Here is a 13,735-nt window from a genome sequence, read left to right as displayed (position 1 = left end):
CGGTCCAGCGGTCGGTCGGTGGACCAAATGGAAATCCAACGGCTTCCTGCTTGTTGTGAAGATTGCTGCTCTGCTGTTGCTGGTGTTGCAATATGATCCGCGCGCTTGTTGTGAGAGAGTTGCTGCGGTGAGAGTTTTTGGCTGGGTTGGAAAATGCGAGAGAGTAGCTGTTTTGTTTACGAATTAAACTGTACACGCTCAGCTCAACTCAGCTCAGCTCAGTGGTTGTGTTTACGCCACGCTAGTTTAGTTTAACATCAGACGGCTTCCAGGTTGGTTCAGCGTGTACCGTAGTAACCGTTTCTATGTTGGATGTGTTTTTGTTTACTGTAGCTCTTGCTCTTAGAGGATCTTTGGCTGAAGCCCAATTCGCGTTGACGAGCGTAAGCTGCTGCCACCTCCAAAAGTTTACTGTAGGGGTGAAGCGAAATAGGAATTTCTTAAAGAGCGCAAGAGATCGAAACATTTTGGCAGATTTTCACCCACACGTACATACAGGCATTTTTATGAGAGTGCAAGAGATCGTTTAATGCCGTCAACGCGAATAGATAGACACCAGAAGAGGTGGTTTCTGACATTCGCGCGTTGAAGTTTTTCGTTTTTTTGTGTGAGCAGTTGTGCACTTTTGCGTGTGTTGGTGTGTAGTGTGTGTGTAATACTGTGCGCATAGTGAGAAGTAAAGGTATAAAAAAAACAAAGATCGTACTTACCTGTTCTTTCCCATTTATCTACGACACGTTGTGTTCGGGAAAGATCAGCGCGGGGCTTGGTCTCAACCTTTAAGGTGTGCGTGGAACGTTTCGAGTTGGCTTCTTGGTTTGCTTCTTGCTCGGTTTCCGTCGACAGTACACATGTAATTATTTACCATCCCTAGCGCTAGCGCTTATATGCGGTGGATTTTATAAGTGAATGGAGAAGCGAGTCTTTTAGAAGATTGAAGAGCTTTTATTAATTGCTTTTTTACGTGTGGGGTTTATCGAGAAAAGAAGCCAAATTTTGACCCAAGCCGGAGGTCGAATGAAATGACATCATGTGCTACGAGAAAGGTACCAGGGTTTGGGCCCTAAGGATTGGCGAAATTATGGTGTAATCTATCGGTACTTCAGAGTTGTGGAAAGCAAATAAACAACTTGAGATTTGTTAGAAGACGTGCGATAGCAAAGCAAGAGTGTCAGCAACAGGTGATCCCCCCGTTAGTGGCTTTTATTTGTGAAACACACGAGAAAGCGAAAGAGTGGCCAACGTGAACGTAGCAACGGAACGGGTCGAAAACTGATTTGAATGATGTGCAAAGCAAAAACCTGATTTTCATTCATAAAGAGATATCGAATCGCAGCGGAGATTTGCGAGATACCAACAGCAGCACTAAACAGATCGTGGCTGTAACTCCGTCAGTGGACCCCTGGCGTGTGTTCTCTATAGAGGCCGTTGGAAATGTGGAATTGAGAATGAATCCGCAGAAAAACACCAACGACCGAGTGGTACATTTCTATTATACAATGTATTTAGAGCTCACGGCTAATTAGTAATTCAATTGCGGAATTTGTGGGAGAGAGGAAAGACGAGATAAAACGAGCTCGAAAAAGACCCATACTAGTGCCACTTTTTGTGGTCGAACATTACGTAGAAGGAGACGAGTTTTGGGTCGGACTTTCTGAGAAGATTAATTAATGCGTGACCGCCACAAAAATTCCTACACCAGACCAGCTCGTCAGTCGAAGTAGCGGCAAAGCAAAAGTTAAAACGGCAAACCCGAAGAAACAATATTTTGTGCGTTGTGAGCCGGTGTGGTTCCTTTTGGTGACTTCGGCTGGTAGCGTAGAGCGCCAGTGCAGACTATAGACGGGTGGTTTGTGAACCGTGAAATGGAAAACGAAGTGGAGCTCGTGCTCTTGAAATTTTGATTGTTTTATATTGTATCCCATTAAGACGGATCTGCCTCTTAGAGAAGGGTAAGCTTACTGCCGTGAGCGACAATTATCAAGATCTATGTGCAAACACAATACCCTGGCGGCAGCGGCGGTTTAGTGCGTACCTTCTAGCTTAGTGACAACCGAGACCCATCGAAGAAGGCGGCACGAAGAAGAAAAATTAAAAAAAAAACGGAATCAGTCGCTGGTGGGTGTTTTGTTGGTAGTGCTTAAGTGTTGAAGTGCCCTCGGAAAATGCGGGACAAGATGCAGCGGGCGAATAGCAGACTGTTTGCGGTTTTGCTGCTCATTGCGGTCCAACTGGTTGTCCAGGGAAGCTGCTATCTGAAGGATAACGCCTACAAACAGGAGGATAACGAAATGAGAGGTTAGTATTTTGGGTGAGAAACAATAAAGTGCGCCTCCGACGATCCTAGATTTGCGTCTCTGCAAATATATTTTGGCGGGGTTTTTATGTGTTTACGCTATTTGGCCTTCGCTGTAGTATAGCGATTATTTTTAGCCTGATAAATAAACAATTTTTATTTATGTCAACTTTAAACAAACAAAAATAAATCCAGGCATGGAATCGCCACTGTTTATTACGATAAGGATCACACCCTCTGTGCGAATTAAAGAGCATAACAAATTTTTAAAGTCGCACGCTTGCTGTCAAACTTCCCTCAAGTTGGCAGAGGATAGATGTTTGTTTATTGTTTGTTTTTCAATGTGTGCTAAGCAAAATCAGCACAAAATATGCCGATCCAACATGTTCTAGTCTATTTGAAGCAACAATTATGCAGAGTAAAGCGTAATTTGTACCTTGTCTTATAATTTCCGTATTTATTAGCGGTGATAACAAAGACTGATGTCTTTCACAAAGACCCTCAATTCAATTAGTCACCTAGTGTGACGAAATGGTGGCAAAGCCACCTCTACTACGATCAGCCCTACACGATTCAATCACACAATCGATCATGATAAGGCAGTGCATCGAATAAAGAACGTGCCTGATAAGGATTCTCGCCGTTGCAATCGGCATGGAACTGACTGAATTGACGTTGTTCTCGCTTGGCTTATCGGAAACAACGAGAAAAAATGTCAATTGTTTACTCATTTACAATGCAGCTGCGCTGCCATAATAGTAGTTTTAATTTGAACTTTGGCCCGATCGGCAAATGAATCACTGAAGTGGCAAAGGAACCTCATCAGCATGAAGCGGTTCCGCACAATCTCATATCCACTCACACGTGCCCATACCCGACAGTCAGATCTTGTCGGATAGAACTCGTAGTGCTGCTCGTTGTTGTGTTGGCCCCAACAACCTACAGATCAGAGCCAGTGCGCGGCGGTTCGATATTTGGCCAAGGTTGACGCCACCTACTCGAAAACTAGCATTTATTACATTTATACCCGGGTCCGTTCGACTTCGACTCCGGCTACGGGTTGCGAGCCACCGATCTATGTATGTATGGTATGTATATAAACATATATGCTAGGTGTCAGCATTTTATAGCCGGAGACAACAAATCGAAGCGTCTCTTCTCGGTACGAACGGCACAACATTGCCGGTTCGGGTTTTAGGCTTATTCAGCACTAACCAACTAGCCTTACAGACAGCCAACCAGCCAGAGCGCAGTGAAATTTAAAAGCTTGTATAAATAATGTATGAAGTTCTACCGGCTCGTGTGTGTTTTGTACTAGGATATATGATTCTTACTTTTATTGGTTGTTGTTGCTGTTGTACAAGAGCCATGAACAAAGAGTTGAAGTGATTTGGGCACTGTGGATAGAGTTTTATGGGGCAGGTCTTCACCCTGTTGGGACATTCTTTTGTGCTTATTCTTATTCTTATTCTTATCAGTTTGATTTTAAAAACATTACACCAGATAGAAATGATTTATATTCAACAACATGTTTACAAAATGGTTCTAAAAAACTGAACTTGGCAAAACTGAATATGTTACATTTTTTGTTAGGTTGAAAGGTCCTCGCTCGCTGCAAGCAATCCAAGCCTAAATATGTATGTCTCAAATTTAGTACCTAAACGTCCTAGTATCGAATTTCAGACTGTCGGAGAAGAAACTTTAAAAGAATACACTCACCGATACATAGGAAGCATAGTTCCATCTGTCAGTGAGAATCGAAGGATAAAAAAGATCGATATACCAGGTTCTTTGAACAGGATGCCATTGCTTTTGATATTCTTATGCTTAAGTGAACTGCAAAAAGAACGCATTTCAAAACGTTGAAAAAGACCTTTCCTTCTTTTACCATCATTTTTGACACTAAATCTTCCTGATTTTGGCAGCATCCGTTTTTGGTAGCATTTGTTTCAGTTGAGGTTAACAGAATTCTGAAAATTTTCGATTGATAAAAGTTAATTGCGTTTATTACAGCTATCAGAACTTTTAGCCCATCCGGAATTAAAAACAAGAAAAGTAAATCGCATCACGTTTCATGAAAACTGGGGAAAAAACTTGAGCATTGGAGGCTTAATACTTCTTAGTTGTGCGATTTAGAAAAATCTGTAAATTAAGAAAGATAACGATTTTCCTTGCATGTCTACTATGCAATTATTTTTCTGACGGCCACTTCATGAATTTCGCTTGAGGTTAATACTAATGAATAATTGTTCAAGTCGAAGGCAAATATCACATCTATCAGAATGCACAGTGGACCGGCTTCGAAAAAGTGCAGACATTAGCAATTGGGTAAAAATGCGTAATTTTTCAATGGTGGTGTCTTCGGAGAAGTTTAATAATAAAATATAGCGAAACTTTCTGTACTGCTAGAGTGACGATGAATTCATCTATTAGGGTATCCCGATTTTGTCACTCCCCGATTTTATCACTCCCCGATTTTGTCACCCCCGATTTTGTCACGTTTTTTACCCGATTTTGTCACGCTTCTGATTTATCAAAAGCTTAGTTTGAAAATCATTTTCAAATATGCCAAATGTGTTGAAACACTGCGAAAAGAACTGTGTTCAACAAGTTGATTATCGTGGAGTTTCCACAAAAGTTGTTTCTTACCTCCACAACTATAATAGCTAGAAGGTCACTTTCCTTTACAAAGTTCTTTATAATAATCTTCTCAAAAATTTTGTAGAACATTGTTTTGCTCTATCTCTTACTGCTTGAAAAATAAATTGTCTATCTTACTTTTAGGGGGGTTAATCAAAGAATCGTTCATACCATAAGAAAGAGCTTTTTACGCTGTGAAATTTATCTGAATATAGTTAACCAATATAATCAACCGTGTTTTCATACCTATAGCGCCTGTGCTGTGAACAGGTGACAAATGTCCACAGAGAGGTAGAAAGAAGTGCGAAATGTCCTAAAAGTGAACAGAATGAAATATATGTGAATCGTTCTACGTTATCTGCAAAAAAATAAAAATTGACAAATTGAATACCCGATTTTGTCACTGTCCCGTTTTTGTCACCCCTAAATTCATCATGGGGGTGACAAAATCGGGTCATTACTGTATTCCAAAAAAAATTTCTTTCTCCAAAAAGTTGCAGAACATACTAAAATAACCAACTTTGCTGAATATCTCTTACCGGCTGCGAAATATAATGAAGTGTTTAAAAAGAGCGCCTAAAAATCAATTATGCTCAATAACTTTGCACATAATTTGCCTCTCGCAAACCAGACAACCAGACAACAAAAATTCGTATCACCCTAATAGTGAAGAATTCACGATCACTCTAATAATGCAGAAAGATGCGCTATATTCAAGGCCAGTGCAAATTATTTTTAAAGTAAAGTATTTTTAAAGTTTAAAGTTTTTTAAAGTGATGTTAGACTGTAAGATACCAGACGGCCTGGTGGTGTAATGCTCAACTAGAGATTGAGAGATGTGAGTTCGACTCTCACCCTCGCTTAGTCGATATTTTTAGTCTAAGATCAAGATTTTCAGTTCATCTTATTTTTGATTTGTCACATTAAACATTTACTCTTCCCGTAAAGATTATTTTTAAAGTTTTTGTCACCCCCCCCCCCTTTGGCTTAAAAAATCTTGGGGCAAACAAATAATTGGTAGAATATGAGTTAATTTTTTTAGTAAATCAATTGTTTGTGGGCTCTACAGCCTGAAAACTCGAAAAATGAGTGTACGAGTTAAGTTAACGCTTCTAGTAGTCTAGCACGAAACAGAAATGGGATTTCCGAAAATCGTCCAAAATAATTGTATTATTTTGAAGCCTTTTGGTGTCCTTTCGATAGGATTTTGAATCATTTTGGTATCTTTCGCCGTTTGTGACACTTGCGTTTTTTTTACTGTGTGGAAATTATCACTGTGAGCAGTATTTTCATCTATCGCCCAGGTGTTTTTTTATGTATTCCGCACTTCGTTCTTTATGTAGTATCGCTATAGAGTGAGTGATCTGCTTATTATCATCCGTGCTTAAGTGTCGATGTTTTCCATTGCTTTTTTCGTTTGCATGTTTTTACTACTTTTCAACCTTTCTCGTTCTCTAGAGCCAGGAAGTGCAACTGAGGGGTCAGGAAGTGCAACTGAGGGGTCGGAAGTTTTAAGGGCCATGAGAGGGGATGATCAGTTGAAGGGTCTGGGCGCGGATGTGCGAAGTATCCGCCGCTCTCGCACAGGCGACATGATCCTCGAGCTCAAAAAGAATGCCACTGAAAAGGGTACTGTTTACAAAGTGCTGGCAGAAAAGGTCCTTGGCGATAGCGTACAGATCCGCGCACTAGAAGCCTGAGAAGACTATCCAGCTTAAAAACCTGGACGAGATCACTGAAGCGGGCGAACTTGCACGAGCTCTCAAGGAGTAATGTAACGTGGTGGTGACTACCGAGGCAGTTCGTCTGCGCAAGGAACCGGCGGGAACCCAGGTGGCAACTATAAGACTAACACTGGTAGACGGAAATGCAGCCCTGAATGTGGCTAAGCTGAAGGTGGGATGGTCCGTATGCCCACTGAGCGTGTTCTAGCAGCCGGAGGCCTGCTTCCGGTGCTTTGAGAGCGGGCACAAGTCCTGGAGCTGTAAAGGGGCCAGACCGAAGCTACCTGTGTAGGATGGGACTGTATTGCACCGCCCAAGTGCCTGATATGTACCGTCCAACGGGACGCTAAGCACACAACAGGAGGCCCAAAGTGCCCGGCAACTAAACTCAAATTACTGCTACGCGGCCCAGCAGCTGTTGTACCAAGCAGTTACTGAGTCGTTGACGGACATTGCCATCATCTCGGACCCATACCGCATCCCTGCCGGAAACGGTAACTGGGTCTCGGATAGGTCCGGGACGGCGGCTATATGGACGACAAGCAGGTTTCCGGTTCAAGACCTTGTGTCAACTGCAGACGAGGGATTTGCGGTTGCCAAAATGGGTGGAGTGTTATACTGCAGCTGTTATGCTCCGCCGAGTTGGTCTATCGAGCAGTTTACGCGGATGGTAGACTGAGTATCAGTTGTACTGACTGGTCTTAGGCCGTTGGTTGTGGCGGCGACTTTAACGCTTGGGCGGTAGAGTGGGGAATAGGGGTCAGATTCAAGCAGAAGCCCTGGCAAAGCTCAGCCTTGATCTGGCCGACGTCCGCACCACAAGTACCTTCAGTAGGAACGGTGCGGAGTCTATCATCGACGTGACATTCGGCAGCCCTGGTCTGATAGGAGACTGGAGGGTAGACAATTCCTACATTCACGTGGATGGAAGACATCATACTTCGATCGCGAAGTATTTGTGGAAGCGATCCGACGAGAATGCGGTGATTGCGGTATGCCCGATCCGAACGCTGGTCATTTGGTTGAGGTACTGTCGCGAGCGTTGGACGCTACCATGCCTAGGAAAGGTCGACCTAGGTATGGGAGGTCACCGGCTTACTGGTGGACAGACGAAATTGCGGAACTCCGCGGAGCGTGCCTTCGTGCGAGGAGAATTATGCAAAGAGCTCGTTCGGACGAAGGCAGGGCTGTATGTCGAGTAGCACTTGTTGCTGCACGCGCAGCGTTTAAGAGTGGGATAAAAGCTAGTAAACGAGCCTGCTTTGAAAGGTTATATGCTAGTGCCAATCCCAGTAAACAATTTGGTTTGTATATTTCGGTTGCAACTGAGAGATACGAGATCATATCCGCACGAAAAAGTTATATTTCATACCACATAAGAACATATAAGTACCAAAGTGGAGGCAATATACGTGCAAAAATTTTTAATAATTCTATCTTGCATTCTATACAACAATTTTTGGAACACGCAACTTAATAATCCTCCATATACGATTAAGATATAACTAAATGTTACAGTCATCTATACTGCTTTACAATTCAGAGCAATAAGTTGTATATGACGACACGCACGACCGCAAAACAACTTATTGTACACTTTGCCTTGACATACTCTAATCATTATGCAATTCCAATGTAAAACCCAACTTAATGTGCACTTTCTATTACGATCTTGTGTTATCTGGGAATGCGAACCTGCGGGGTGATGCCTACAGGGTCGTTATGGCAAAGGCCAAGGGCGTGACGGCGCCCGCAGAGCAATTGCCAGAGATGCTGGAGCGGATCATTCACTCTAGGGACTCTTTCCGCGTCACGAACCAAGGCTCTGGCCTCAGGCCGCTGAGTCGCCCCACGGCCGACGTTTAAGTATCTCAGACCATAGCGTAAGATGGTCGGCCTCCCTGACGAACATCCAAAGTAGAGTGAGCGACGGTGGTTTAGAAGTCGGGAAGGAAGCGATGGTTACGAACGAGGAACTCATTGGGATAGCTAAATCCCTAAAGGTGAGCAAGGCACCAGGGCCAGACGGTATCCCGAATTTGACCATTAAAATGGCTATTTTGGAGGTTCCCAAATTATTCTGAGGATACAAACGGTCTATCAAGGAACCAATTCGGCTTCCGAAAAGGCAAATCTACGGTGGATGCCATCTTGTTTGTCACTAAGACAGCTGAGGTGGCAATCCAGCGCAAGATGTCAGGTTTCCGCTATTGCGCAGTTGTCAACTCGACGTGAGAAATGCGTTTAATAGCGCTAGCGCTAGCGACTCCATACCCAACTTGCTTCGAAAAGTCCAAGATCTGGTATCGATGTACAGGATTCTGGAAAATTATTTCCAGAATCGTGTGCTATGCTATAACACGGAGGAGGGTCAGAAGTGCGTTCCAACCTGCGCAGGAATTCCGCAAGGTTCCATACTGGGCCTAGTGTTGTGGAACGTCATGTATGACGAGATGTTGAAGCTAAAGTTCCCGGTAGGGGTGGTGATTGTCGGCTTCGCGGACGGGGACGACATCACCTTGGAAGTCTACGGTGAATCTATCAGAGAGGTTGAGTTAACGGCTGCCCACTCTATAAGCATTGTTGAAGATTGGATGCGATCCAGGAAACTGGAGCTAGCGCATCATAAAACGGAGGTTATCGTGGTGAACAACCGCAAGTCGGTGCAGCAGCCAAATATCAGCGTCGGAGACTGCACTATTTCGTCAAGGCGGTCCTTAAAACTCCTGGGAGCTACGTCGACTATGCCTTCTAGAAGTCTTCCACAGTTATTTCGGCATTGTCTCGCATGATGTCTATTAGCTCTGCGGTATATGGCAGCAAGCGAAGGCTTTTAGCCAACGTGGTTCAGTCCATACTCCGATGGTCATCGGCGTTAGGTACCAAAAGCTATCTAGCTAAGCTGGAAAGCACCTATCGTCTCATGTGCTTGAGAGTGGCGAGTGCGTATCGTACAGTTTCACATGACGCAATCTGCGTTTTAGCGGGTATGATGCCTATTGGCATCATCAGTAGCGAGGACGTTGAGTGCTTCAACCAACGTGGAACTAGAGGCATACGACCTCGATGACCACATGGCAGCGGGCATGGTCTAATTCCACAAAAGGCCGGTGGACACATCGACTTATCCCGGAAATATCCGGGTGGGTCAACAGCCACCACGGCGAAGTCAACTTCCACCTGACACAGATTATGTCAGGGCATGGTTGTTTTAGACAGTATCTGCACAAATTTGGGCATGTGGTGTCCCCCGCGTGTCCCGAATGCGTGGATGTTGAGCAAACTGCAGAGCATGCTTTCTTCATATGCCCTCGTTTCGCGGACGCGAGAAGCAACATGATGGCAGTGAGCGGAGCAGCAGTCAATGCGAGCTTGAGCTACAAAACCGCTGAAGAGCCGATCAACGGCGAATAAACAGCCTAACTATCATAGTCCAGTTAGTTAGTCTAAGAGAGCTCGTTAAGCACAATAGCCCCTTCCTGAAGTAATACCGATAAGGTGGTGCCAGGGGGGATTGAGGCTGGACACTCGAGTAGGGTTTTAATGGGTCTGGATCCCCACGCCCCATTAGGGGGGTCGGGATACCTAACCTCACTCCCTGAGTTGTCTTCCCAGGTGTCTGATAGTAACGTATCTTCTAAGGTCCTGAGCAGATTTCCCTACTCGTAAAGAAAGAGTCAGGAAGTGCGGAGCTTAGTCATAATTTGCCTTTGGACAAGAGGTTTTATTGAGTACCTTGAGTCAGTACCGCTCGTATAACTCACCCTGGCAAGAGGTTTTAATTGTTGGTAGATGCAGAAGTCAATATGAAGGCAGAATATGGAGGGGTCTTTGAATAGATAGACTTAGAATGCTTTTTAACATCTTTATTGCATTTTTGCATTGCTTATCATGCCAAGCTATAAATATAACACAAAAATGACAGAAAAATTTTGTATTATACTTATAGTTTTTCACTGAACAAGCCTTGCCAGTTTTTTTACACTCATTTTAACGGTTTGGGTCATTCGTGACTTCTGTGGGGTTGGGATTTGAACCCAAGTCCTCGGTGCGAGTGGACAACATCATATTTGTATATTTTGTACCGTTTGACTGCCACTTTCATTTTAGCATCGTTGTATCATTATGCGAATTTCCTGCATTTTATTTTTCTATTAGGCCATTGCAAATAATTTTAAAAGTTTTTGTCACCCTCCCCTTGAAAATTGGCTTGAAAAATCGGGGGCAAAAAAATAATTTGTAGAATATGAGTTAATTTTTTTTTATAAAATCAATTGTCCGGGGTTCTACAACCTGAAAAACTTGAAAAATAAGTGTACGAGTTGAGTTAACGCTTCTAGCACGAAACAGAAATGGAAATTAGATTTTGCGTATCATTTTCCGTCATTTTTGTGTATTTTTTTATCATTATTTTATTCCATTTGTATCATATTTTTTAAAACCTTTTTCTGTGATTGTTATATCATTTCATGCCCCTTTTTTGTTATTTTCATACATCTTTTTTAAATTGAGCTATTAGCTTCTGTGTTTTATTGTTCTTTCATTTCGGGTATCAATCACTTGTGTATTTTTAGGAGTATTTTTATATATTTTTGTTATTAATTGCATATTATTTTTGAGTCACTTTTGTCTATATTTTATGTTATTTTCGTGGTATTTTTCTACTTTAACTCATTATTGTTGATTTCAGATTAACTCATTATTGTATTATTTTTGTATCATCTTGGTGTCATGCATCGTTTTAGTATCGCATTATATTTAAATAAGACGTGACATTTAGTTTTAAAACAAAAATATCCGCTGAGTACAAAAATAATTTGCATTTTTGTATCAATGTTTGTTTTTCTGCCATTTCTGTATTTTTTTGAGCTATTTTCGTTAGTTATTGTTTCTATTTTTTTAATTAATTTTGTGCCTTTTTATGTGTGAGTACGTGTGTGTTTTTATTATTCCATTATTGCGTTATTTTTCTATTATTTCATGTATCATTTACTTCAAATGTAAACTAATTGCCAAAATCTAGTAAAAAACCTGATTTAATCCACCTAGTGGTGAAAGGAACCTTTGTTATACGGTCTTACTTGCTCTTTGAGATAGAAATCGACACGTCTTCGGAAAATAATTCATCTATTGGTTAACGTTGCATTGTGCGTTGGTTTACATAAAATTTTTGAAAATTGAATAAGTTTACAAAATTTGAACAAAATAGAAGTACTTATAAATTTTGATAGTTCCTTTTCTCGTGAAATTGCTGAGTAAGTTGTTACGGATGTGGATAAGTGCAAGTAAATGTAAGTTGTAAGAAGAAATATTATTCTTTCACATATACATTGCGTAGTAGAATTCTAGCTTATAGGTTTTTGAACTATACATAATTTCCTGTAATGCCATTCTATTCACATCAATAAAGTTTTCGTGAATAAATTTCATCAATTTTTATTGACCTTCGGTTACTCACGCTGTTGTATTTTGTACAACATGTGGAGGTTTTTGAATGCCATATTGTTATATAGTTACAAATCATTGTTTAACTAACGTATGTTCTTCAATAAACTTGTTATGAGCAAAACGTCAGAATTATTCGATGCATTAATACTTTAAATTGTTAGGGAAACATCAGCATAAACCGACAAAAAATCACAGGAACGAAGCAAACAGCATGTGAGGTATACCGCAATTGGCCTCAACTGGCATTTTCTCTCGTTTCTTCATATAGAAAAATGGTGTCTGTATGCAGCAAAACTATCAGCAAATGTAAAATGTTTAAAATGTATCCGTCTGTCGGTAGTCAAATAATTCGGAATCAAAATTAGGGTGTTTTTTAGATTCAAAGTTCTACAGATCCTAAACAAGCAGACATAGAGGTATACTATATTCAGTGAAGTTGTGTATTTTTACTATTTGTACAACGTTGTAATACATGAAAACGTCATACAACAATTACAAAAAGAGCTGAAATAGAAAAACTGATTTTACAAATGCATTTTACAATAAATAAGATTTCTCTATCTTCGCTGAAGAGACAGAAGGTTACTGTCTTCAGCAAAATTTCTTGTAATAATATGCTCTAAAACATTGCAGAACACATCAATGTGTTAATAAATAAATAACAAATAACATCCATGTGTTATATTGAAACTGAAGAAAAATAATTTTTTTATTTTACTTTTAGGGGAATTAGTCAAAATTTAAATTCTACCAGACGATAGAACATTCAATTTCAAAAAACTCTTCCAAAGGTTTGATAAACTTAAAACCAAGTTTTCCTAGTCAAAACTCTAGTGCGCACGTTTTCTTTGATTTTGGGCTATTGTGCGCGCGAGTAACTGTGTTACAAAAGTTAGCGCGAGTGTTCGAGGGTTAATATCTTTTGACCGGAAAAACCAATTCTTATGAAATTTTGCATATATATTCGTAGTGCCAAAACCTCTCGTTTGACATTAAAATAATTGAAATTAGGCAAATTAACTTGGTTAAAATCTTTATAAATTATAGTTAATTTTGGTGTGGTGAATACGGTTGCTCATAACTTTCAAACTAAACATCCAATCAAAACACAATTCAATAGTGATCCATCCGGCTATATTACCCTTCAAATGAAACTAATAACGCATAAATCGGTTTGGACATCTCTGAGAAGCAGGTGATCATTTGGACCTTGTCAAAACTGGTTTTTTAAGCGTAACTTTTAAACTGCATATTTGTTTTTGATGAAACCTGGTAGAAAGTTTAGCGATAGCAATAGCTTTTATTTGGTACTAAGATCATTCAAATTGGTTGTGTAGTTCCGGAAAAAACCGTGTCACGTTGTTTTCACATTTTTGCCTATAACTTTTAAATGAAACATCGTACCATGAAACAACTGAATTGGTGATATACTAGGCATAAATACCGTTCAAACAAAAGTAATAGCGGATGAATCGGTTCAGCCATCTTCGAGAAACAGGCGATAGAAAATGAGCTGCACACACATACATACACACACACACACACACACATACAGACATTGCTCAATTCGTCGAACCCTATCGATTGGTATAAGACACTTGGCCCTCCGGGCCTTGGTTCTATTTCG

General features: G+C 41.0%; 1 protein-coding gene across 1 annotated transcript in view; it reads left to right on the top strand.

Annotated features, from left to right (window-relative positions):
• The first annotated feature begins 298 nt into the window (after positions 1–298).
• LOC128744643 (epidermal growth factor receptor) overlaps positions 299–13,735 on the top strand; it is a 232,600-nt gene continuing 219,163 nt past the window's right edge. Inside the window, exon 1 of the mRNA XM_053841798.1 lies at positions 299–2,298. Coding sequence (XP_053697773.1) covers positions 2,166–2,298 — 133 coding nt within the window. The 5' untranslated portion in view covers positions 299–2,165. The remainder of the gene's footprint in view (positions 2,299–13,735) is intronic.

This window comes from Sabethes cyaneus, chromosome 3 (assembly GCF_943734655.1).
Source record: "Sabethes cyaneus chromosome 3, idSabCyanKW18_F2, whole genome shotgun sequence".
NCBI classification, from domain to species: Eukaryota; Metazoa; Arthropoda; class Insecta; order Diptera; family Culicidae; genus Sabethes; species Sabethes cyaneus.
The sequence above is the reverse complement of the archived record's forward strand: the minus strand, read 5'-3'. Positions and strand labels throughout refer to the sequence as shown.